Raw genomic sequence first — 25,706 nt, forward strand, 5'->3', positions numbered from 1 at the left:
GGAGGGGGAAAAAAAAAAACAAACCTGTAACAAGAAATAGATCAGCCACATGGTAGCATGTTCAATCGGTCTATTATCTGATCCAACCTTAATGATGTGTTGTCATCTGCTTTCTTGACTAAGGATATTGCTCAAATGAGGCAAAACCCAGGAAGGAAAGTGAAATTACAATAGGTTGTAGCCATGTTGGTCTAAGGACATTGGCAAACAAGGTTCTTTGGGTAAATTGATATCTTTTATTACACCGACTCAAATAGTTGGAATTTTCCAACTATTTAGTTGGTCTAATAAAAGATATCAGATTTACCCAAAGAACCTTGTCTGCCCACAGTGTAGAATTGAATTTTAGTTATCACATGGAAGTCAAAGTTTTGGTACAGAGTTCCAAGAAGTTCTTCTTGCCACATGCTTATGAAAATCTACAAGCTCATTCCAATGATAGAGATGATTCTCATAAATAAATAATACCCTATAATATTTATCATGGATTTTTTTTTTTAAATACAGGAATAAGCAATGGTTTTCTTGGGCCCAAGTGGTTACAGGTTTTCTCCATAAATCTACTTGACCCCAAAGGTTTTATACTAGACAAGCATATTAAGAAACAGATTTGCAAATCACTACATTTTTGTAGTGATTTATGTGGTAAACTTCGCTGTACTATGGACTAATAGGAAAACCAAAATTAAAGACAGGGGGCGCATCTATACAAGATGTTTATTGCAGAAATGATTAATCAGCTTCACTGTAAAACATCAGCTTCTACATGTGCAGTGCTATTAAGACAGAGTAAACTAATTAACTCTGGTATAGGACAGTATTGCCAGACACAAGTACTATCTTACAGCGGAGTTATTTACTCCATTGCTACACGTGTAGACATTGAAAGGGCTGCCTGTGGCACGAGAGGGCTTCAGTGCCTTTGTGCCCCAGCCAGTCACTCCGCAGCATATTGAGCTGGGTTGGAGGAGCCCTGGGCTGGTAGGCTGACCCCTGGGGCCCCCTTCCACCCTGGCTTAATGTGCTACAGTCCCAAGGGCACGTGGCAAAGATGCACCTGGGAGCAATAAACTCCGGCACAAACTGCCAGAGTTTATCCAGTTGCCTTAATAGCACGTGTAGACGCACCCGCGAACTCCCATGTCCTAATCCTGGTATGACACTGAGTCCCTCTACTGGGATAGGAAAATAATTTTTGCCAATGATTCTAATTGTTTTATAAGACATATAATTACCTCTTTGATTATAGCTACACAAGCAGAGGAAGATTTGGAGACTGTGCTAAGACTGGGGGCCATCACCACACCCCTCCCCACCCCCCACCAAGTAAGCAGACTTAAGTATCTAACAAGGTGGTGAAACGTCTCTTATATCATGAGCAAGCTGTCCCAATTAGCTGAGACTACATCCTGAAAGAGACCAAGCACAGCAATTACAGGTTCATTTAACATAACCGATACTTGACAAGAAAACTATCTGACTCTAATTAGCTCTATGCTGCAAAGAAGAGGGATGAGAAAGCTGGCAACAGGGGCAAGATGTGGAGAGTACTGCATGACTAAAGAAGCTACATCACCAAAACAAGAGGCTGTAGGCCTTAACATACCATCAAACCTCCTCTTGAATCTTTCTCACTTACCAAGAATGGTGCCTCCATACCGAGATTTTGATAGCAAATAATTATTTTCTCCTTTCCCACTCACTGACAGCTGATTTGACGTTTGCAACCTTTACTAAACCAAACTGCTCCACAGAGCATCCCTGTAGTCATCTTGGAAAGTTAACAAAAGGAATAGGATATGGTGCACCAAGTTGTACAACTCTACTGGGTTCATATTTACACCAGAGACATACCTGGGCCAAAAAGCTCCCCCTGCGGGAATGGGAAAAGAACCTGGTGGCCACAGTAGTTTACTGTGTGGATAAACAGAAGCACCAACACGAATTGTATTACTTCAGGGGCTCCAACTAAGTGCTAATCTGCTTCCGGATTTGGAGGCCAACCCTGATTAATACAGAAGAATGTAGTAAACAATCACACAGTGCAATAAGTCCACTTAACCCTATTTTTGCTGGTATGTTTGTATCATTCAGACACTACACAAGGAGCTGCAAGACAGTGTTTGTACACATGGGCCAGCCTGTTATCCTCAACTCACCATGTACAATGGCCACGTGAGAAGAGACATCCATCCAGGAAATCTGCTTCATTCTTTGGCACATTCCAGTCCATCTACAGTTTGGACCAACCACCACCCCTTGGAATGCAACACAGATGCTAATATGCAGTACACAGATACAAGAGCGAGAAACTGAATATAAGGGTAATTAAAGCTCAGCAAGGGACACAACCTCCAGGACCTCTTAGCCAGTCAGCAGCGAGGGACGTGGTTGTTGCAAAAATGCCCACGAAAGTGGCACTACATGCCTTGAGCGGGCTGCAAAAAAAACCCAACCCTTTTTCCTCACCCTGGTTCTCCCTAATAAACAAAAGCAAGACTAAACTACAACAAGACCGTTTCAGGCTGGACATAAGGAAGAATTTCTTTACTGTCCGAGCCCCCAAGGTCTGGAATAGCCTGCCGCCGGGGCTGGTTCAAGTGCCGACATTGAACATCTTCAAGAGCAAACTGGATGCTTATCTTGCTGGGATCGTATGACCCCAGCTGACTTCTTGGGCCGGGGGCTGGACTCGATGATCTTCCGAGGTCCCTTCCAGCCCTAATGTGTATGTATGAACATGTTCATCTTGGACATGCAAAAGCAAAATACAAGAGGTTTCTGACATATCTTGGGTTTGAAGATTCGGTGGAAATGAAGAGACTGCCAATGCAAGAGTGTTTTTAGGTCAGCTTAAGGCAAGCTATCCACAATACTTTGCCTTTATAAAGTATGCATCTACTCTCCCTCTTTTGTATGGCTTCAACCTTGCTACAGAACCACTGAATTGCACCATTTCCAAAACAGATTTAACTCTGTATAACAAGCCCATGAACAGACTCAGAGGGCATGCTGTACCTCACATGTACATCTGACTATGCTTTGTATTCTTCTGAGGATCACAAAGTGTTTTACATATGGTAAGAAAATAAGTCCCAACCAAATTCTGAGGTAGACAAGTAAACATACATGGTAAACATTTACAGAATACTTCCTTTGTGGGGGGTTATAAAGCTTCATTTATATTTTGAGCCACCTGGATACTATGGTGATGAATTATCCTGAAAGTTAATCCCATTTTACAGATGAAACTAAGGGACAGATCGTGCAAGCTTGGGGAAGCCTCGAAGCATTTCACGGATGAGCCAGAAACAACAGGCTCATGATCTCTCAGTTCCTGATCTGTAGACTAAAGAAAAGAACTATCTTTCCATATCACTTAATCATGTTTATACACAGGACAGCCCTGGCGGTGTACTGTATACACAGAAAGAAGTGAAGAGATTTGCTGTTTGCCACCATGGCTGTTTCCTTGCATGCACGGTGCAAATGACGTCCACCCTCAATCTCAGAACCCTGTAATCTGATGGTGTTCTACACAAAAACTTCACCACTTCAGATGTCTCTTATGGCTATGCACAAAATCTCAAAGAGCTCATGGCTGAAAAGAAATTCAAAATTAGTTTTTGAAAACAGCATGCATAACATACCCTACAAATAAAGAAGCTGGAGATAATTCTTGACAGTCTGTTAACAGAAGCACAGTTTTATGCACTTCCTTTCCGTGACAGTATCATTTTATTAATGTACCAGAGCGTGAGAGCCAGCAACCCATCTAAGCGGAACCGTGAACTTCAACCCAAAGCACAGGAGATCACTGAAGACAATGCCAGATTAAAATGAGATTAGGGATTTGGCTTCACAGGTCCCATTAATGAGGGTGGGGAAAGGCAAGGGAGTGAGGAGAATAGGAAGAAGAATTGGAGTTAAAAATAAACCTTTCAAGCTTTATCAACTCAGTGGCCCTAAAGGAAATGCATTTAGGAATACTGTACAGGAGTTTAGGCTCAAGCTAGAGATCAAAAAAGTTAAAAAAAAATTAAAGGGGGCAGGGTGCGGATTTAGCAAAACCCAGCTGGAACGGAAAGTTTTGCAAATTTATTCCTTTATAGTTTAAGCCTACAGCCACGCTAGGAGCTGGATGGTATACCATTCCCAGGATGGTATACCAGTATTCTCATACCATTAAAATACCTACAGTACAGATGCAGCCATTACATCAGTGTTGTATTGAGACCTTAGGGATGCCTATCCAATTCCCTACTGTGCCACGGACTTGGGCAGGTTATTTAATTTAGCCTCTGGGTCTCAGTTTCACATTGGTAGCAAGAAGTATTTCCCTACTTTGTAATAAAGATTGCAAGATGCTCAAATGTTACGATAATAGTGGCCACATCAACACCTAAAACAGATGGGAACTCAAGCATATTGAGGTAGTCAAGAGAATAAGGAATTGAAAATATTTTCTTTGTACAAGCCAAGTAGACATAAATAAGCGCTAAAATGGGGAAGTCAATTAGAGTTGTGGTCATCAATACATGTGAAAGTTCTATAGAACCAGGTTAGGGTACATTTTAATAGTATCCCTTTAAAATCTGTTGGTTTCTTCATAATTATTTGTATTACTATGGCACTTCAGAGCCCAATTCATGGACCTGGACCCCATTGTGCAAGGTGCTGTACAATACACAGAACAAGAAGATGAGCTCTGTCCCAAAGAGCTTACCACCCACATACAAGGTAACAGATGGCTGCAGACATATGGGAAAGTACAAAGAAACAGAAAGAGATGTATCGGTCTATGGGACAGGCTGTGGTCTCTGCACATCTGCTAGTCTTGTCCTGTGAATTCCCTCTGGACTGCACAGGCTGACTCCTGTCTTGGAGTAATTGATATTCTAGGACTTGCTCCCTATCTTAAGAGTAATGCTCTGTGCCAAACCCACAGGTTGCCTAGTCAGTCCGGGTCATATCTTGTTCCACTCTAATCTGGTAACATGAGGGTCTCTAATGTGTTAACATGATGAACTCTATGGGATTGTGATATCAAAGATTGAAACCAGGCAACAAGCAAGCATAACGTCTGCCCATTTCCAGCGGTATAAAAAGTATACATGAGTCAGACCAACACCCACCAACAGCTCTTAAAATGTTTCTTATACCCCCACTTCAATTGTAGGGAATCACACTGCAACTCACACACATTATAGCATTACTATTGCCCAGCACAAGTCTGTAAAAGCAATTAAATGAGATTCCCTGTAATTGAAATAAAGATTCTGTGGTAGGAAACACTTTTCCTTTCCCTGTAAGGAAAGCAGGTTGAATACTCCTTTGCTTCCTTGATCCCAGCACAGGCCAATACACATACAAACAAACCAATTCAATCACTCAGCACATCCAGCCTGAGAACTGGCAGAGAGTTGGCAGCTGGACACACCAATATTTCAGCATGTCAGATCCTTTGTTTCATGTTGCTCTCCCTGCCTCTTCATCCTCTTTCCCCTCAGCCTGCACTACCCCTGCCCACATTCCACGTTCCTCTCCATGGTCCCCCTCCTACACAAGAGGAAAGAGCCAGTCTGAATTACTGCGTGCTTGATACAAGGTGGAGAAAGTAACTATAAGGGTGGCAGAGAGAGTTATGCGGGCATGACCAGCATGGGGCCATACAAGCAAAATAGATAAACAGGTGGAAGAAGGGACAGAAGAACAGGAAAAGCCCTTGGGGTATCATCTCCTTGGTCCTAAAAAGGAAACGTCTGAAGAAAGAAGCAGAGAGTTTTGTCTGCTTGGAAACCTTGAGCCCTAGACAGAAGCGTGAATCAGCAGACACGAGAGATTAACTCACTCAGTCTTACTTAGGAAAGCAGAGAGCTTGAGGGAGAGGAGGGGAAGGAACATGCATTATATTGAAGGTAAGAAAGCGTAAGTGACAGTAAAAAGAGATAGACATTGGAGGTGGTGTTTGTTTTAACTATGCAAAAGAAGCAGGTACCACTTGCATCCTTCTGCCCTGGGTATCAACCTCCAGATGCCACTTAACTCCATGCTAGTGTTTCCTTTTATTTATATGCTAACTGAAGCCTCATCCAGAAAAGAAGTGTCTTTTTTAGAGGATGGTAGCACACTGCCTTGCATCATTTTTGGAGAGCTGATGACAGGACAGAATTACCCCCACACTAGAAAGACAACCTTACCCATAGGCTCAACAAGTCCCTCCGACTCTGCTGTCCATCAGACAAAACAGAGAGCAGAGTGACCACTACTGAACAAATGTCACATCCCCGATTGAAAGCTGTCATTTCTCCTCTGTCCCAACAGCCATCCTTTGGCAGAGGGATCTTTGGAGAGGCTCAGGAAAGGGATCTCTCTTCTGAGTGGAGAACAGAGCATTCTTCTCTCTGCCAGACTGGAGGGGATTGAACATGAAACAATCCAAGCATTACCACTTACCAGACACTAGCAGGTGACAGTGGATACCAAGAGGTAAAAGACCTTGCCAGGGGTTTGAGAGGTGGCAACTTAGATGCTACAGCTTGTGCATGAAAGCGAGATGCTCCAGGCTTCCCACTAAATAATGCCAAGGGGATTCCCTTTATCCCCTCCTTAGCAGCAAACCTGGATGCATCAGGCAAGTTGCACATAGAAGACATGAGCCTTCAAGAGGTCTTAGTTACCATAATAATTTTACTAATTACAGCAGCGAGGAGCGACTGATTGGATTATGGCCAGCTAGCAGTTTTAAAGACACAAGTCCTTACAGGAGGGGGAAAGAAAGATCCCCAAGGTAGAAATTTCTCTTTATAGATTTCTGATGTTCCTCCCCCTCACCCCTTCAGAAACTGTCAGTAGTTGGCAGAGCTGGAGCATTTACAGAGGCAGGAACAGCACGGAGCGCAGTGTAATGTGTCACAAATGATACACTGGGACGCAAAAATTACAGCCTTGGGGGAGGTGTGGCTGCACTAACAGGAGGGCTCCCATTCATATGTTGGCCTCACAAACTGCAATGCCCATAAGCAATTTTAACTATACAGTACACTGTGGACAGGTGCATGCGTGTTAACTTATCTACATGCCATTGTGTTTATAACCATTTGTGAGAACATGTAATGATTTGTAACTACAGACCTGATGGAAACTCTTAACATAACCCTGCCAGCTGCAAATGAGCAGCCCAATGCAAACGCTGACAGCATTAGAAGCTGAAGGCAGCACCACGTGAAGTGGCAACCAGGGAATTGTTCTGGTGACGACTTATCTTTAATGACAAAATTGAGACTTGAAATGTCAGACGTTATCCCAAGGGGCCGCAATTTCATGTTGTTGTTGAGGACCCATCTTATGATGGCTTAGTGAGGCCTCCCATCTGCCAGGCTCAGTCACTGCAGATGCACTGGCTCTCTCCTTTTTTCTCCATGTGACAGCAGTGCCACAGGAAGCTGATTAAGCCCATGGCCCAAGGCCATGTAAACACCAGCACATGACAGCTGCAAGGAGCAATGGCACCTGAGAACTGGAAGATAAGATGGGCAGTTTCATTGAGCTACATGTTTGCTGGGGGGCAAAGATGATCATGGCTACATGGTTTTCTTGCTCTAGCAAAGTGCCGACTCTGTCCCATTCCAGCCCTGAAAGAGAGGACAGAGATGTCCCATTTCATAGAAGAAAGGAGCCTACCATGTGCCACAATAAAGGAGAAGACACTCCAGTTCCCAGAAAATGAGGCTTTTCCCATAAACCCCTGCTAAAGCTATATGCACAAAGCACTTCTCTATGGCCAGCTCCCTACTGTTTATCTTTGCTGTCAGCCATGAGATTTTAGCATGCAAAACCCCTCACTGCTGCCAAATGAACACTATTTTACCCAACTCTGTGTGGCCTCCTCATCCTGCTTCCCTGCTGAGGTTTGAGTTAAAGACTGGTAGCAGCAGCATTTGGTAGTGCAGACTGGGGATCAGGATTTCTGGCAGGAGAAAGCCAAGGAGTTGGGTTCTTGCCCAGGGCGAGTTCAAACTTGGCTCCCCACAGCTGGAAACAGTCTCATCCTGGCCAGAGTTCCCCAGCGGTCTAACAAAACCCTTGGGAAACAGCTAGTTTCCATGTGTTAGCCGTCTCGAAACAGACTAGTTCTTAATGAAGCCTTTATAGAATACGTTCCTCCCTGTCCCCAGCACGGCCTCCTCCACGCAGTTTGTCGGACTGAAGTTGTGGCTGGGGAAAGATGCTAAGCAAACCAGACTAAAAAGACTGAAGTTCTTGCTGAATGCACACACGGAGCAGGTACAGCACAGACAACAGCCCTTCATAAAAGCATCGCCACACCAATACAGCATAGGAAACAGTACCTGGAAATGCTCAGAAAGACATACACAATACATGCACACACAGGCCTAGTGGATGCTCTTCGTTGTATAGCCCATCCAAATCCCCCACGCTAGAAATGACAGTTTCATATATTTGCATCACTGTCTAAAGGTATAGGCATACCAACTATTTACCACAAGGTGAAAAGCACAGGGATTTTAGTGTACGGCATTTGTCCCATTGTAACTGTTAGCATGCACACTTTTAATCTGCAGTAAGTGGAAGCAAAACCACACACAGCCCTTGATGAAAGGGGACAAACTACCAGTTAAGTTTCCACTTACTGTGGGGGAAGAGTAGGAAGATGGACCATTATCAAGAAGCAGCTGATGTGCAGTTAGCACCTCATCTCCTTCACCTCATGGTAAACTGTTTGTATGCATCATCTTAGTAGGGGCAGTTGGAAATTTCTAGTGGAATCTTACAAACCAGAACAGAGAGAGCTGCCATTGACTGTAATCAATGTTTTTACAAGGAAACTAAGCTTTGTCTGCTGTGCTGTAAAATGGCATCATTGATATAAATGCCACAAGAGAAGAGTTCTATGGCATCACTAAACAACTGAAAAGAAACATAAGAGTAAGCAACTAGGACATTATGGCACAGTGATCATTTTCAAACCCTGCTGAAAGACAGATCCTGTGCATCACTCTTCTCTGGGTTATAGGACTAAACCCGATACTAAGGAGAGGTTAATACTGAGGCATGTGCATTCTCTGTGGGACCCACCCTACACCACAGTGAACCTGTTCACAGGGAGGCAGAGTGAAAGTTCCTGCACTGATTCATCATTGAGGACATGCTGCTCATCACAAAGATAGATGCTTCACTAGGGCTCCCCTGGAAAATTAGATTGACAGATGACTGAAAGAAGCAGAACGTGCCTGTAATATTATGACGGATGGGCCTACTGGTCATTCCTTCCAGTCAGTTCTACCTCTTTACCCTGATAATTTAATATAGCTAGTTATTAAAACAAGACTACATTTCCTCACCAGTTTCAGCCTCTTATTGCCTTGAGCTGCTGTTGAGTCTGTAAACACCCAGGCAGCTAGGCAGATAACAGAGAAAGCTTGCAACATAGCAAATAGAGAGCAAGAGTCAGGTGCTGGAAAACTTAGCCCCATGTTATATTATACAGTTTTTCATTAAAGGCACTTAGAGGATCACCGAAGTCATCTAGGGTCATTGCAGAATTAAGCAGATTTCACATTATTGCTAAAGCAGCAATAGACTGAAATGATCCTGATTCATCCCCTTCTCCATCCGTCCATGCCCCCCCCACCCACCCACCCACACACACACTCTCTCTCTCTCTCTCTGACCAGTGAAGCCTTTTCAGACAACTTTGAATCATTTTATGGAAGGAACTCCCCCTCCCACCCCAATCCATCTTGTAGTAACCCACATTGATTTGATTTTAAGGTTGATTTTAAGTATCAGGATGCTTGTCTCTTAAAATCCAGAGACCTACATGAACTTCACCGATCTGAGAAGCACATAGGTTAAAATGGAGCCTCACTTCTCACCAGGGTCCACCTGAATTAATATAAATGGGTGAAACAGCCTTTATCATCTGTCGGTACTTCCCATTCAGAAGCATAAGTTGGCTTCAGTACAATGGAATGGCAGGTTCTGCTGTCATTTTCCACATGAAAAGGATGACTGCATTTCCAGGAGGCTTTCAGCATGTGTAGTTTGATTCAGAGCTACAAGACTGGGCTGGATAAGTGGCCATACACCACTATGTTTATCCATGCACATCCCACTCCAATCAATGGGGGATATACTTATGTACTGAGGGAAGTAAAGAGCCCTTTGAATAAGGCTTCCAACACTGGTTTTCCAGAGGTACTGAGCTACTAGCATGGCCGCTGACTTTCACTGGAGTTGTGGATGAGCAGCATCTGTGAATCGCATCCTAACAGAGTAGAAGAGGCCAATGGAAGCAGGCATCATAGCCAAAATGATCCCCTCATATGCACATCAGCTATGAGGCATACCTTCACTAGCTGGTTCAAGACCACCCACCAAAAAACATGGCTGCATTTCATTGTGCTTTGAGTTCTTTAAGGCTGAAGAGATACAACGTGTTGTAGATCAGGACTGGTGGGGACAAAAGCTTCTCTAACGCCAATCTCAGTCCTTGAAGGCACTTGGAGTGGAAGGGAAAGAAGAGCTGACAGTAGGAGGAAAAGGATTTAGGAAAGGGATGACTTGGAGGCAAGACAAATCCAAGGCCCTCCACCTCTAGGCTGTCAGTCAGCCGCGATGCTAGCACAACCCTGACAAGATGCAGCTTGTAGTCATCCAGCAGATCCATTACCAATAGGATGTCAGTATTACCACCATGGAAGGAAAAACAGGATGACGGAAAACTGACATGGGGGAGGAGTGCTGCTTTGCTGCCTAATAGGGAGTTAACAGGCTTGTCTGGCTCCAAGCCACACCACAAACATCCTATGGCCGAGTTCTGTTATAATGAGGGGGGTGGGGGGAAAAGGAGGCAGCAGCAGCTGAGAAACAGGAAGCAAGCCCACTCTTAGCTAATCCTATTAACACTTGTGGCTTCACTCAGTGAACACATTTTTTTGTTGCTTAACCCCAAGGTCTTCAATTTCTCCACACTCGAAGGCCCTGTCTTCATGAGTCCCCTGCCCTGTCACCAGCCTCAGTCAGTCTTGCCTACAGAGGTCAAAATGCAGTTGGAAGCAGCCATGAGAAAGCCAACTGGACTTCACAAGCATAGCTACTGTCAGACAGAAGGCCCGACAGACAGGCAATCCTGTCACACACATTTTCTTCGCGCTCCTCTCCATAGGGTTTGGGTATCTGCAATCCTGGGTGGGGCAGGAGGACGTTTCTTATGGAGATGCTGGAATAGGCTCCCTCTTGCCAAGCTCACATTTGGCAATATTTAGATATAGGCATTTTGGATATAGAGCTTTTTTTAATAAGCCTGTAGATGGATGGGGGCATATGAAGTTACTTCAGCCCACAGGGCTCTTAAAAACAGTATGTTTCTTAAAGTAATGGTAATTGTTATAATGCACATCTACATAGCAATGGATGAATTATGCATTCTTAAATACCATGACAGTTGCTTTGACATTGTTGCTTGGGCCCTACGACAGCAATGGGCTTTTTAAAATAGCAGCATGACCAGCAAGCTTATGGGCAACTTCAGCCCTACGATGGCAATGGGCCTTTTAAAATAGCAGCATGACCAGCAAGCTTATGGGTAACTTCAGCAAGTGCAGCAGGCCCGCTCACTGCCAGAGGCACTTTAAGGCACCACCCTCATGAATTTAAATAGTTGGAAAACAATTATTAAGCAAGCTTTCGGGTTCAAAGACCCTTCGTCAGGCTAAGGAAGTTTCAGCAGCTGGCGTGTGCTCTTCCTGGATGGAATGAAAAGTAAAGAAACCAGCGGCTGGGCTGGTATGCATGCAAGACAGGTAGTCAGTGAAAATGTAGATACCCCAGGTATCTCTCCACTTTCATCTCCCTTCTCTCTCTTCCCTGCACTCCCCAGCCTCTCTCTCACCCATTGACTCCTCAATCTACATTTTCACTGACTACCTGTCTTGTATGCATACCAGCCCAGCCGCTGGTTTCTTTACTTTTAATTCCATCCAGGAAGAGCACACACCAACTGCTGAAACTTCCTTAGCCTGATGAAGGGTTTTTGAACCCGAAAGCTGGCTTAATAATTGTTTTCCAACTATTTAAGTTGGTCTAATAAAAGATATCAGATTCACCCAAAGAACCTTGTCTGCCTATGTCCTTAGACCAACACGCTACAACCTACACCCCCACCCTCATGAAGGCTTTTGAGTGGACACAGCTTCCAACGTCTCTCACAAGTCACTGCCTACTTCCTTACTTTCCAGCCTAGCGTCAGAAAAGCCACCTCATACCAATGTAACCAAGGCCCCAAAAGTGACCTAAGTGGCAGACACAACAACGATAAGCCACAAGCAGAAGGACCTCCCAGACACACGATACCATAAAATTAGCCAGGGTACAAAGTCCTTAGTTCTTCTAAAGCAAAGCTGTGCTATCTATCACTATCTCTGTCACCAAGGCCACTGACTACAAAAACTTTCACAGCTCAAGCGTAGGTAGATTCCAGAGGTACCGCTGTGAGTAGCATGCATCCTCATTGGGCACATAGCAAATGCATTGCAGACTAGGCCTTGGGGTTGTCTCTCACGTGTAATGAACCCCTATGTCCAGAGGAAGTTGCTCAAGACAAGAGTAGCCGTTCAGACTAAGGTTTATTATAGTGTTCCAGCAATGGTCATTTTAATGCTTTGGCCAGTGAATGTCATGTCTCAATTGTAGCATAAAGATTTTTCCACCCCCCTAAGTATAATCCAACTGTTATTACAGTCCAAGCCATTGTAATAACACCATTAGACCTGTATTTGCTCAAAGCTGTAATCTAGGTATATTTGATTTCTGTAGCAGGCCAGCACCATGTTAAAAACACAGCGCTGATCACTTTTTAAAACTGATTCTTGCTAGACAGCCAGGAAAAAGTGTTGGGACAGTTTCTATTCAAATTTCCTATGTGGTAGGCTGGTACAGGGCAAACCATATGTACACGGTGACACACTCAAAAATCATTCCTAGCAGAATAATGGTAGACAACGTCATCCCCTTTAGTGTCAGCAGCTATGCACAGTCAGATGGCAATAACCAAATTGAATTCACAAAAATTCAAAGGTTGCCTGCAGCAATCAGGAAGGAATTCCCCAGATGCACACATTTACATCACTAGACTAGATGCCAGGGAATCAGGGAGACAACTCTTACACTAGGCAAACCAACAGTTTGACCCAGCATGCTTATCTTTTCTAAGGCTATTCACAGTGATCTTTCATAACATCCCCCAAAATGTTCCCATTCTCTAGTCCATCCCCACCTCCTCCTTCCTCTTTTCACTGAACAAGCTGCTGTGTGGATGAGCAAGTCACTACAAAGCCCACTTACCTCACTCCTCTTGCAACACCAAGAGGTTAAAATGAATAACGTACTTGTTTAAAAAAATAATAAAAAAGTCATCATAAAGAGTATGAGCCAGCTCCTACTGTTCTATGATGAATAATTGCCCTAAAAGCCAATGATTTACGTATCCTCTGCAGCAACACCTAACATGATACTTTTGAATCAAGCATTTTTAAAAGATCAAAAACATAACAGTAAGTTGAATATGTTATTGACAATGGGCATGCTCCAGAACTTATTTAAGACAATGGAACAATTTCCAATGCCATCAATGTCCTTGGAAACAGAGCACAGAATAGCAGATGAGCAGGCAGTCGTGTAAAAAGAGGAGAATCAATGCAACGCATCTCTCCTGCAATTTTTCAGCAGTTGTTACATAAATGACAGAAGTAGGTGTGGAGACAATTCAGTTCTATGCATGCAAAGTGGGCAGAGAATGAACTGCTCTGTGTGTGTGTGCATGCACACATGCACACTTAATACCAATAAAGAATCCAAGTGCAAATGGCAAGCAGCACAAAGTAACGTATGCGTTCCCTACTCATGGTAGGCTTAGGCTACACTACAAGGTTTGACCAGCAGAGCTGAGAATTAGTTGACAAAACTAACCATGTTCACACCCAGAGTTCCTGTTGGGGCAAAACCCTCCTTTTGCCTGCAGAGGATTACCACCTGTAAATAGATGCCCTCACATCTTCTGCCAGCTGTTGCATACCCTTCAGCAAATGGTGCCATCCAAGGTGCATTTCATGCCCTGGTGGACTATCTGCCACAATCACATGGATGTGCGGTGGTAGCTGCTGTCTGGTGCTAGAACTTCTGGCAGAAGAGAGACAGGTGAGTATAGACAAGGCCTGTATCTGATCTGTTGATTATGTGGTATCACTTAGCTGAATTTCTGAAGCCCAAGGACACAACATTGTGCTGCTGCTCAATCACAATGGAAAACTATCATTTCTGTGAAAGAGATTATTGTCAGGAAACAGCCGAAAAGAGGTTAACTTGTTGCTGGAATTCAGGAAAACAGAATCACACTTGTATAGTGGCTACTTGGGGGCCATTCCCTTTACAGCTTTCTACAAAGTTGGGTACCCGAATGGACAGCCACAACTTAGAAGGCAGTGTCAGGCCATGTTTAAGCCAAGAGGAAAGGGAGCTGCAAGAGCAATGTGTATAGACAAGAAGGATCGTCAGCCTCATGCCACTCCTCATAAATGTACTGCCAGAAGGGCACATGCAGGGTACATCATTAGTTGTTAATTCTACCCACAGACCTAGGCCACATCCAATTTAGGTGTAGTTTGGCAACATCTCAATCATTACAATGTGACCCGTAATAGAAGCTGGTGAGCTAGATCCAAATGGACTACACTGAACTTTGAGGCCTAGAAATCAGTAACTGCACAGCTTTCTGGATCCACCAGCCACCATTCACTTTCACAAGCATCTTTTCATATGGCACATTTCACAGGGCTGACTAGACAGATTCAGAGGATGAAGTCACTGAGATAGTGCCATTTCTTAAGAGATATTTGCAGGCATTTAAATCATCTTATAGATACTGTAGTTGGTAAATATTTACCTAAAATATAGAAACAGGAAAAGCGTTCAGTACAGTTTAGCCACTGCTGTCATTAATACGTTAGCACCATAAAAATGAACAGTTAAGAGCTCTCATCCAAGAGGTGCAATTTATTGCCACATTTTTTTTAAAAAGTGCATGAATCACCTAAGTTAATCAGCTTCTATAAAACAGTTGCTATAATCCCTTTCAGTGTATATAGTAGGCAGGGCTGTTATATTTTTTCTCCCCCTTGCTCACTCCAAGAATGGATTCTTCATCCTTCTCTACACAGTTTCGTCAAGATGGCAATTATCTATTCAGAAACAGCATAGCATTGCAGTTAGTGTGCAGGGCCAGGGATCTGGAGATCTGAGTTTGTTTCCCAGCTCCCCAGTCTTGGATATTTTTCAAATATGAATAAAGAACAGTCTTGGAACTTAGAGTGCACAATCTGAGAAATCAAAAGTCATTTTCAGATGTGCCAAGTGTTCAGCACCTCCAGAAGTCCTATCCAGGGCATTCCAGACTGAGGAATGTGCCCCCCCCCAATCAAATAAAATAATAATCACTGGCTTTGCACAATAGTGCTGGTGTTAACTTCATCAGTTGGCTGGGGAGAGGGAAAGCAGCTTTGATATCATGAGGCTCATGCTGGGAATTTGTCTTCTTTAACTCTAGACTGTGCTTCCTCAATTGATCCAACCAAGCCCAAGCTTGTCAACCTCCAAGGAGTGCACCCATGCAAGACCCACTCTAGCTCCCAAGGACAATGGCAGTCTCTTCATGGACAGTGGGGCTTGATCAAGGCCTCCAGTCTTCTCGAATTAAGATATGGAAATGCTTGTGGGCTGCCGGTTCTTTCCAAGTAGCTTTTGTCAATCTTATTTCAGCCCTACAGTGTCTTCAGCTAGTAAATGCTCACAGAAGAACATTCACAGGCACAAGCAAGAGTAGACAGGCTTCCTATTAGCCTGCAGATGAAAGTATTTCAGGTGAAATTTTTTCTGGCAGTAGCTTTCAGCAAGTTTCGTTTTAGAACAATGAAAAACAGCAGTAAGTACCTGTTACAGCTTGGCTAGTGTTATTTTGCAGAGGCCTGGTTCTCTTTTCTTGGATATAAAAGAGGAGTGGAAAGAAAAGGCTCATGATATTTCAGGAGGAAGAAAGTACAGAGATGAGTTTGATATTGCAAGGAAAATGCTTTAATATCCCAGAGAGACCTTCTGCTGCTGCACAAAGGCCTGTGCAGAATCTTATTAAAAGTTAGATTTAGCAGAATTAGTTCTGTTCATTACTCTCCTGCTCCCTTAAGTGAAAATAAATACCAAGATCAGCTCTTTAAAGCTGCTTAAAGACCCTTTTGAGGGATGAACCAACACCCCAAAAAGTCTCTTATGGAAATGCTATGTGACTGGAACGGGAAAAGCTGATTTTCCTAAGCAGTGTCAGAGGCTTCTGCATTTCACCCTGGTAACATCATCACCCCACTTAGCACAGTCCTGAAGAGGAAAGAAGGGTATTTAAGAGAGTGATTCAACTTAGGTCACATCTATCTTCTGAGCCTTCTATTGGCACACAGACATTGCTACTAGAAAGCCATCAAAGTACATGCACACCTACGCACTGCTACCAGCTCTGCAGATAGGGTGCAGAGTGCACCAGTTATTAAAGGAGCTGTGGCATCCCACAGAAAGCATGTGTGTAGACATGTCCATGTTTTTCACTGGCTGCCAAGTGGTGGCAGAAATCTCTTACAATACAGCAACTTTAATGCAAGTGTCTACTATTTTTTACTACTAAAGCAGAGCCCCTGAGCTGTACACAGCCACACACTGGGCCTCCTGCTTTGAAGTGTTAAGATAGCAGCATATTTTCCCTTGCACTACCAACAAACAGGGGGAAAAAGATGACAGAACCATTCCCTATGGAAAACTGAAACAGAAAGACCATGTTGTAAAACTGATTATAGAAAATACATATATACTTTCTGAAACACCCTTGTACAAGGAACAGCAATTCTGAAATTGCACATAAAATGGTTTTATCTCAACTGCAACACTTCTCTATATAGTTGTAAATGATGGGTGCATTTGACAGTACTACTGTCAGTGTAGTGCACATAAATGGTTTTATTTCAAAATCACCATTGCTTTCTGAAACACCCTTGTACAAAAAAAAAAAATATTATGTACACACAGAGCTCAGAAATAACTGGTATATATCCATTCACCATCCTGGCACTTCTCTAAAGCAATCATTTTTGGCCCAGAATCTCATCTTTCTTTTACATTAAATATAGACAGACATTAAAAAGTAAGCCTCTAGCTGTTGTGGTTGTGTGGGGAGGAAACCCTAAAAAAATGTAAGCCAAGCAGAACAGATTCAGAGGCATCTCTGTAGAAAGCCTAGAAAAAAAAACCAGCTCAGAGTGGGGTTTATGGTTCTACTCATCTCAGTGGGATGTTAATGTAGATGCCCAGTGATGATCATTTCATTATCAACATTGTTACTTATTTCCTTCCTTTTTTAAGAAGAGGAAGACATGAGGTCACTTGCTCCATGTCTCATTTTTGTGCAACAAGTTGGTAGTGCTTGGAGATACCACTACTTCTCCAACCCCAGCAGCCCCCAATGAAGGAGGCAAGCCAAATAGTCCATGGGAATATTCAAACCTCACTGAAGTAAAGGAGGTACCATGCAAGATTATATTTGAACATCTGCTCATACTGCTGTGAACAGACTAATGCTGGTGATTCACATAGGCGGAGCTTAACTTGTGGGAGGGACTTTGGAGGTCAACCATCTCTTCCACCTGGGTCAGATATCACACATGCAGTAGCTTGGTGGCTCAGAGGAAGATGGGGGATCCTACATCCACTTGAGAATAGGATACCTTTCTTTGGGTAACATCCAGAGGGGGGAAGTGTCACATCCCCTCACTTCCCTAAAGAAAGGGATACACAAATATTCACAGCCCTTCCATCTTAATAGGAACAAGAACAACACCAATATTTAAAGTTCATTGGCTCAAGGTCCACCTCAATGGATTATTTTAAACTACATGCACTAACTAATGCCTTGGTTCACATTCCCTCCTTGTTTCTCAAGTGTATCAAAGTTGGCAGTGTAGCTCTCCGTCTCCTTCTAGTGGTCAGATCACAGAGGTCAATGAGTGTCATTCTTGAGATAAAAACACTACCCTTTCATTTTACATAAGAAAACTGTTTTTTAAGATACAGAAGTACTAGATTCAATCACTACTTGCAAACCAGCCAGAGTGCTGCATTACATATTCAGTCACTCTAAATGCTGTCCTCTGATGTACCTCATATCATAAGAAAATTAAAATCTGCCTGTTCCTTTGGAGAAGTAGCCTACAAGTGATACTGCTCCTTTTGCTCTGTAAAGAGGATTGTTGGGCTTCACTAGGCCATGTTGTAACTTTCCAAATTCATCAGCCAAATACACATGAGAATTAAGCTCTGGACAGCAGTCCAGACAGTTCCTGAAGGGTATGAGTGGTAAGATGAAAAAAAAAAAGTCCTTGCCCAACTACTACAGGTTGGTCCTTGGGATAATTGTTCCCTGCGCTGTGGTTTGCAAATTAAATTCCCTCTTCTTTCCCCTTTGTTGACATGTAAACTCTTAGGCTATCATCTCTGTTCTCAAATAGGTACCTTTGTTTGTATGCTTTATTTCTCAAGCTTTTTATCTTCTCCCTGTAGCTTTTAGAAAGCCATTGACAGAAGTTCCATAGCTATTCCCTCTAATTAACACATCTTTAGCTGAAGTGTTTCTCAAACTCACCATTTTGGTAAACTATACATTAAAGTACCTGTAAGACTTTTTCAGGTGGAGGGGGAGGAAGAGGGAAAGATGAAAGGTCCTTTACCTGGTAAACACTCCTTTCCCAGTTACTCTCAGCTGCCCGTAGACAGCCCAACCATAAACAATATAAAAGAAAAAAGCCAGTTCTATCACCTCCAGTCTCCAAACTCTATACTTGCTACCTGTAGAGAAGATACATTTTTTTCTGTTCAGAATTCAAGCAGGGGGAATATGTGATACAAGGGTAAACTGATCAAGTAATTCACTCCAGTGAGTTCACGGCTGCCACATTTCTAGGAGGTGCCCTGCCAAAGTTTTTTTTTTTTTTTTTTAATTCTCCTTTATTGTCTGACAATGCGACTAAAAGGGAAATGTTTCAGGGATTAGGATTCCAGGGTGATCTAATACAGGATGCCTTTGGCTTAAAAAAAATGAAAAGAAGAAGCTAGAACTCCTCCTAACCCTTCTCCCCCCGCTTTAAGTTTAAAAAAAAGGGATGAATGTTACCATTTTTGGACATGAGTTTTGCTTTGCACAAGCCCAGCCCTAAACCACACCAGTCAAATGAGAACTCAGCTATCATCCCGCCTGTAATCAAAACGCAACTGGGAAGTGACTGGGGACTATAACTGGTGGGAACGCAGGGAGGTAGCGTACAGATAACTGATTGCTATTCAGTCAACCTGATCTCCAAGTTCACTGCAGTTCTCCTGTTTCCCCGTACACTGGGAAGAAATGTTTAACCTAAGGGGATCGTCACAGCTGTAGAAGAAAGAGAGCAAGCAGCCCTGGGTAACTTTCTGTGCCAACTTAATCCAGTCCTGTCTAATTTCTTCTTTGATCAGTCTTTGTGCCCTTGCGGAGGCATCCTGCCTTTGTGTATTGCCATGCTTTGGGGCTCTTTGCAGTTGACCTGACACACTGTTGCAACACACACACACACACACACACACACACACACACACACACACACACACACACACACACACACACACACACACACACACATGTACCTGAACAATGTCAATCCACCCTTCCCCTAGGGCACATCCAGCTCCAGAGGCCTGGATCAGGTCTTCGGCAGCTTTCAGAGGGGCTGCTGGAAATAGCAATCACTCCAACATTCAAAGAAAAACTGCTTCTTGGAAGGGATGGTTTTGTACAATGCAGTGCAAAATGCCAAGGAGGTTGGGGGGAAGCTGCAGATCCTGGCTGCATGGCTTGTGGCACTTGACAGGGAAAGCATCTGTTGCTGGAGGTGACGAGGGAAGGAACTTCTGATCTAGGAAACTGGGCAATCAAGCAGGTTCCATTTCTTCAACCATCTCCTCCCCATCGCATCCTACTCAGGGGACACCCTCCAGCCACCCTCTCTTAACTGATAGCAATCACCCCACGCTCTAATGCAGCCCCTTCCATTGCTAGCTCTCCAAGCACTCTACCCAGGAGATCAGCAGGTAGCGAAGACAGCCATGTAGCTCAGACTTACACTCAGCATGACCCACACCTTTCTTTTACCATCGCCCAACAAAACCAAAAGCTATTTCCATCGGGCCTCTAGAACAACCAAAGGGTGCTTTAAAAAAATTAATGAATTAAAAACTCTGCTCCAGAATTAATTAAAACAGCTGGGGGAAGGGATCTAATCAGAGATCTAATAATGGAGCAACTAGCCTGCCCCCTCCGCAGGTTACTTGCTCCATTATTAGATCTCTGAATCCCATCAAGTCTTGTGCAAGACTAGGACAGCCCTAGTGTTCATTGCAATCTCTTGCCATAGGAGAAAGCAACAGAGGGAGGAGAGGTTACGCATATACAGATCCGTAATGAGGTGGATCTCCCCTCCTCCCTACATTATTTAAAGCAATATAACAAGAGGGCAATGCAGGGGATCCAACTGCCAGCAGCAGTGTCCCGCCATCAGCCACCGCAGCTCCCTGCCCTCCACCATCCCCAGCCCGGGTTAAAAGGAGGGGGGCTGGGGGGATGCACTCTGCAAAGGGAACCACGCAGATTCCCAATACACAACTAGTCTCTGGTAAGTCCTACAAAGTGATTCCCCCTCCCCCCCATACCCCATACGAGATGCCTGCAACCTCCCCCCCCGCCGCCACTAGATGCCTAATGCACACCCCCGTTAGGTGCCTGTAACCACAGGCGCGCACGCTGCCTGTAACCCAACACTCCGGGCTAATGGACCTACCGCAGCCCCCACCCCCTGCTCTCGGATCTCCCGAGGATGCTTTCCTGCGCGTGTCCACGGAGAGGAGGGGAAGGCACTTACCTTCCTCTGCTGCTTTTCCCAGGCTGGATCCAAAAGCAGATCCCTGTCCCAGTCGTCCTCTGGCTGCATATAGTCATTGGTTTGCTGCGAGTCATAATGATCCATGATTGCCACTGCCGGGGTGCGGGGTGGGGGTCCTTTGGTCTGCTCTGCCTTCGCCTCCCCTTCTTCTGCGGGGTGGTGCCGGGGTCGGGCTCGCCCGAGGTTGGCTGGGGAGCTCCTTGCTGAAGCCCAGCTACAACAGAGAGGGAGAGAGGGCAGGCAGCAGCTCCCACTCACCGGATCTCAACCTAATCTTTGCACACACAGAAGAGGAGGAAAAAAAGAGAGAGAGAGAGAGAGAGAGAGAGAGAGAGAGAGAGAGAGAGCGAGCCCTGCCTCCTGCTTCCTCTCATTGGCTGTGTGAGTTGCCAAAACTTCATGTTCCCTGGCTCCCGTCACTCTCATTGAGGCCCCCTTGTGTCACTCAGGGCTTCTCAGCAGCTGATATAGGTTGATTTAAGACTTCCCCTCCCACTCCCTGCGGCCCATGTGACATGTGAGTTTAAGCTGCTGGAGGCACTCCGTGTGGTGACGTCTCCTCTGAGCCTGGGGAGGGGCCAGAGGAGCTTCAGTCGCTTTGAGCAGGTAGAGCCACCTCTGTGTGCCCAGCCAGCTACCTGTTGTACAGTGCAGCAGCCCCGGAGCCTGCCGAGCTGCCCCTGGGTGCGAGCAGGAGCATCTCTCTCTCTCCCCTGTTTTGCTAAGCAAGCTCTGCAGCTGGGGATAGAAGCAGCCTGGGCAGGTTCAACATAGAGCAACACCCCCCTTTTCTGTCCCTGTGTTACCATGATGATGATCTTGTGCGACTGCTAGCTGAAAGAACATCTTTTCAAGAAGCCTGCAGCTGAATTAAAGATCCTGCAAAGCCTGATGCACCAAGCCTGATGCACATTTTTTAGACTGTCTGCTGAACTCAGTGAGGTCCTAGAAGTGGAAGTGTAATCGGCACCCACCTGTGCTCTTGCTTGATGGGGCATATCAAGTGAGAGCACCTAAATGGGGTGTCTAGACACCTTCACTTTTGGGGACTTGTGTCCTGGCACACCTCTACTGTGTTGGGGACATAATAGCTGAAAGTGTATTTGTTAAAAAAATAATTTGTTGGAATTTTGATTTTTTTTTTTTTTTTTTAAAGGTGTACTCTAAGCTTTCTTCATTTTAATACCTGTATTTTAGTCTGAAAATCTGTGGCTTTGGCATAATTAAAGTTGCAGCTGGCATCCATTACGGAACTCCATCCCACTCTCCTTTCGTTTTGGTTTGACCTGAAACTTGAACAACTGACTCCATCATTTGGTTGATTTGAAATAGGTTTTCAAAACCTGAAGGGGGAAAAAAATGTTCAGTGCTTCCTAATGATTAGTCAACAAGGCCCTGATGCTAAAACATGCACAGTCTTCACTTTGTTGTGCATGGGTTTTTCTGAGATACACCTTCAAAGCCTTATCCATTGCTTCCCTCATACCTGCTAAAGGTTTGTTTTACCTTAGACAGTACATAGTCTCTTTTCAGTCCTCAGTCTATGCACTTAAACAGTGCAGACTGCATATGAGTTACTTTTTGCTGCATTGAGACCCAAGGCCCCAATCCTACAATAAGGTCTACGTAGATAGACCTTGGCAGCCACACAAAATCCCAGTGAGGTCTTTATTGCCCTGGCTCAGCACACTGAGCCTCCAGTATGGATGAGGGGCAATATCTGCCCATGAATATGCCCCTCTTGCTTAATTGGAGTTCAGAAAGAACATCATGGTGTTGCTATATCTGACGTCACTCTCTCCATCTTACACAAGTAGGTAGAAGCCCATATTTTTGGAGCTATTCAGCCAAGGTTACTGAAGGATGATTGTTCCATCTTGATGCTGCAGATGGATGTTATTTTTTTTATGGAATGGAACAGTTTCTTCACAGTTAACATTGCAGTCATGGTGTCATTTTGTCCTTTGCAAATTAAAAATACAAAACAAAAAGAAAAACATTGCACTTTCAAGTGATTGAGGTTACAGCTTTTTAAAAACTAGACTGTTGCTCTCCTTTTAACAAGAGCCTAGCATTTTCTTTGTATTCCTGTCTTTCTCTACCAAAGAATATTATTATATTGCATTACAATATCTTTAGACCCAGGAAGATTTGCATCTTGGCACACTGAGGAAGAGAGTTTTCCAGAGCAGGAAGAGTTAAGAAACTGGTGATATTTGAAAACTCAGCATGGCTCTCTGTCCATGAACCTGATGGAAAGAAAAACATGGCAATAGCAAATATTTCACTCATGGTTCTGAGCCTGCCAGCTATGCCTGCCAGGATGGAACCCTCCACAAAGCTAAAAGGAAGTACCAAGATTGGGTTAAAACATGTGCTCGTCAGGTACCCTGACAGTCTTGATCTAGGCAGTGTTCATAAGCCCCATTTTCAGGAGGGTTTGAAATGTGACTGGTTATGAAGGAGACAGCTGAACAGACCCCTGATTGCTAGAGGAGGAGAGCCAGATCTTACTAATTAAATCCTTGTGACTCTCATACAAATTAGTTAATTCCTCTGCACTTAGGGCAGCTGTAAAACAGGGACAATAATGCTTACCTGGCTTTTACAGAGTGGCTTGAGAGCTGTAAGTGGAAAAGGATGTTGTTAGCCACTCTTCTGAAAATGGGGGAAATATAAGGCAGAGAGAAGTTCTGTAATCTGCTGCACAGCACCACAAATAGAGATATAGTACTTCCACCTCTCGGTGGAATGCTTCAGTTCTTTGAAAAGTACACAGCCACACCGCAAAGCTACACAGGAGGAGAAGAGGCAAAGTAGGGATGAGTATAATATCTGACTGGCTCTGCAAGGAGAGTTTTTAGGGAGGCAGAATGTAATTAACCAAATCTGAATTTGTCCAGGATGCTCTCACAAGTAGTACTGCTCATAGAGGAGAAAATACCAGGGGATCTTCAGTGCCTATGGGCAATCAATCAAGAGGACTTCAGTGTAATGTTTCCTGTACAAAACCTGACCTCCAGTACATTGGATCATTTGTTCACTAGCTCAGAACAGAGAAGCCACCTTCTTCTACATTAGCAATGTTGGTGATTCAGTAGAAAGATCTGATACTTGGAGTATGTGACTTGGAGCCAGGAATTTTGGATTTCCTTCCCTGTCACCCTCCCCCTCCCCCAATCAGTTGGCCTTGCCACTGGCTTCTTGTTTGTTTTGGGGGCAAGTCACTTAAAGCTTTCATGTTTTTGTAGCTGTCAAACGGTGGTAACAGTGCTCACTGGGCTCCCACAGGTATTGTAAGGCTTTAATGTATAATGTTTGAGATTAATCATCATAAAAAGCTGATAGAAAAATGCAAATAATTCTTCATTCTTCTTGTTAATATGCACTTGTTCAAAAATGGGGACAGCTGGCTTGCAGGCATGGCGTGCTATGCTATAGGCACTTAGGATGCATAGAACAAGATAGATCTCTGGTTTTGGCAAAGCCCCTTAGTGGTAGATTTAAATTGGAGAGTCTCTCAACAAAGGCAGCTAATTAATGGCACATTTGAGCCCACACACCACATTTGACACTTCAGATAATAAATACTGATTTAAGTACTCAAATTCTTTGAAGGCAACAGCTTATTTTCAGGCTTCAGTTTAGACATGTGCAGACACGCTTTGCTGGATCAGTGCATGAGTGCTTAACACCATGCTGAACTGAACCTAAATCCCACTGTTGAGATAAAATAACTAACTACTTCAGAAGATTATGATTCTTATACATTTTCTCCAAATTGTTTATTGGGTAAAGCAATCATTTTCTTCTCTTCCCATCTTAAGTTGCTCGGCAAGATAGAGTGACTGTAAAGGTCTTTGGGATTCTAATGTTTATCTGTGGTGTAAAGCATCTACCATGCTTTAGCAAGTCAGGAATAATGATGACAGTTTCTCTGCACTGTAACAGAAACCATTGCATTGCACCCCAAAAGCATCTGCACTTCAGCAGTGTGCAAGATCATTGCAGCATTTGATGTGTGATGCTCCAGTGTTTCCACAGTAACTTGGGATGCCTTATATGGGGCATCTTCTATGCATGTTAAAGGGTCTTCATTATCAGCGGGCGCTTTCTTCAAGGTGTTGCAAGCTGGACAACCAAGATCTGAGGCATCCACAAGGAGCCGTCGTTTTTTAGAATTTGATGAAAGTTCTTCAGAGTGAAAGGTGATAAAACAAATCTTGAACTCTATAATACCATGAAGAAAAGGGGGGGGGGGGGGGATGGATATGGGGAAATCACTATCACGTCATCCTCTGTAGGAACGTCTACCCAGTGGTAGTGATGTTTTTGTTTGTTTGTTTTTTAAAGCCATAAATTATGAAATGGGGGATTTAAATCAGGAAAAATGAGGAAGTAAGTCACCAGGGCTTCAACAGAAAAGTTGTGAAGAAAATAAATTAATCCTTTTTGTATCTTCTATGAAAAGCTTTAGGCCTGTTTGGTAATGTAAGCTGTTTTGATCTCTTGAGCTCCAGGTTGGGTCACTTGTCTTTGAAATCATGCATACCTTTGGTATAGCTGGGTGGTATCATGTGATGAATTAAAACACAAAGAAAAGCTATGTAAAGTTCACCTTTTTAA

At 43.9% G+C, this 25,706-nt stretch overlaps 1 protein-coding gene across 5 annotated transcripts in view; it reads right to left on the reverse strand.

Moving 5' to 3' along the window:
- The window catches only part of ACTN1 (actinin alpha 1), a 131,767-nt gene extending 110,431 nt beyond the window's left edge, over nucleotides 1-21,336 (reverse strand). For 2 of the 5 annotated variants that reach the window (XM_059722898.1, XM_014602204.3), the window contains exon 1: nucleotides 21,060-21,334. In XM_059722898.1, the coding sequence (XP_059578881.1) occupies nucleotides 21,060-21,164 (105 nt within the window). In that variant the 5' untranslated portion in view covers nucleotides 21,165-21,334. Of the gene's footprint in view, nucleotides 1-21,059 lie in introns of all 5 variants that reach the window. The other 3 variants (XM_014602205.3, XM_006266441.4, XM_006266439.4) reach the window with 3 other exon arrangements.
- Between the last annotated feature and the right edge of the window lie 4,370 nt (nucleotides 21,337-25,706).

The sequence above is a fragment of the Alligator mississippiensis genome, chromosome 2 (assembly GCF_030867095.1).
Source record: "Alligator mississippiensis isolate rAllMis1 chromosome 2, rAllMis1, whole genome shotgun sequence".
NCBI lineage: Eukaryota > Metazoa > Chordata > Crocodylia > Alligatoridae > Alligator > Alligator mississippiensis.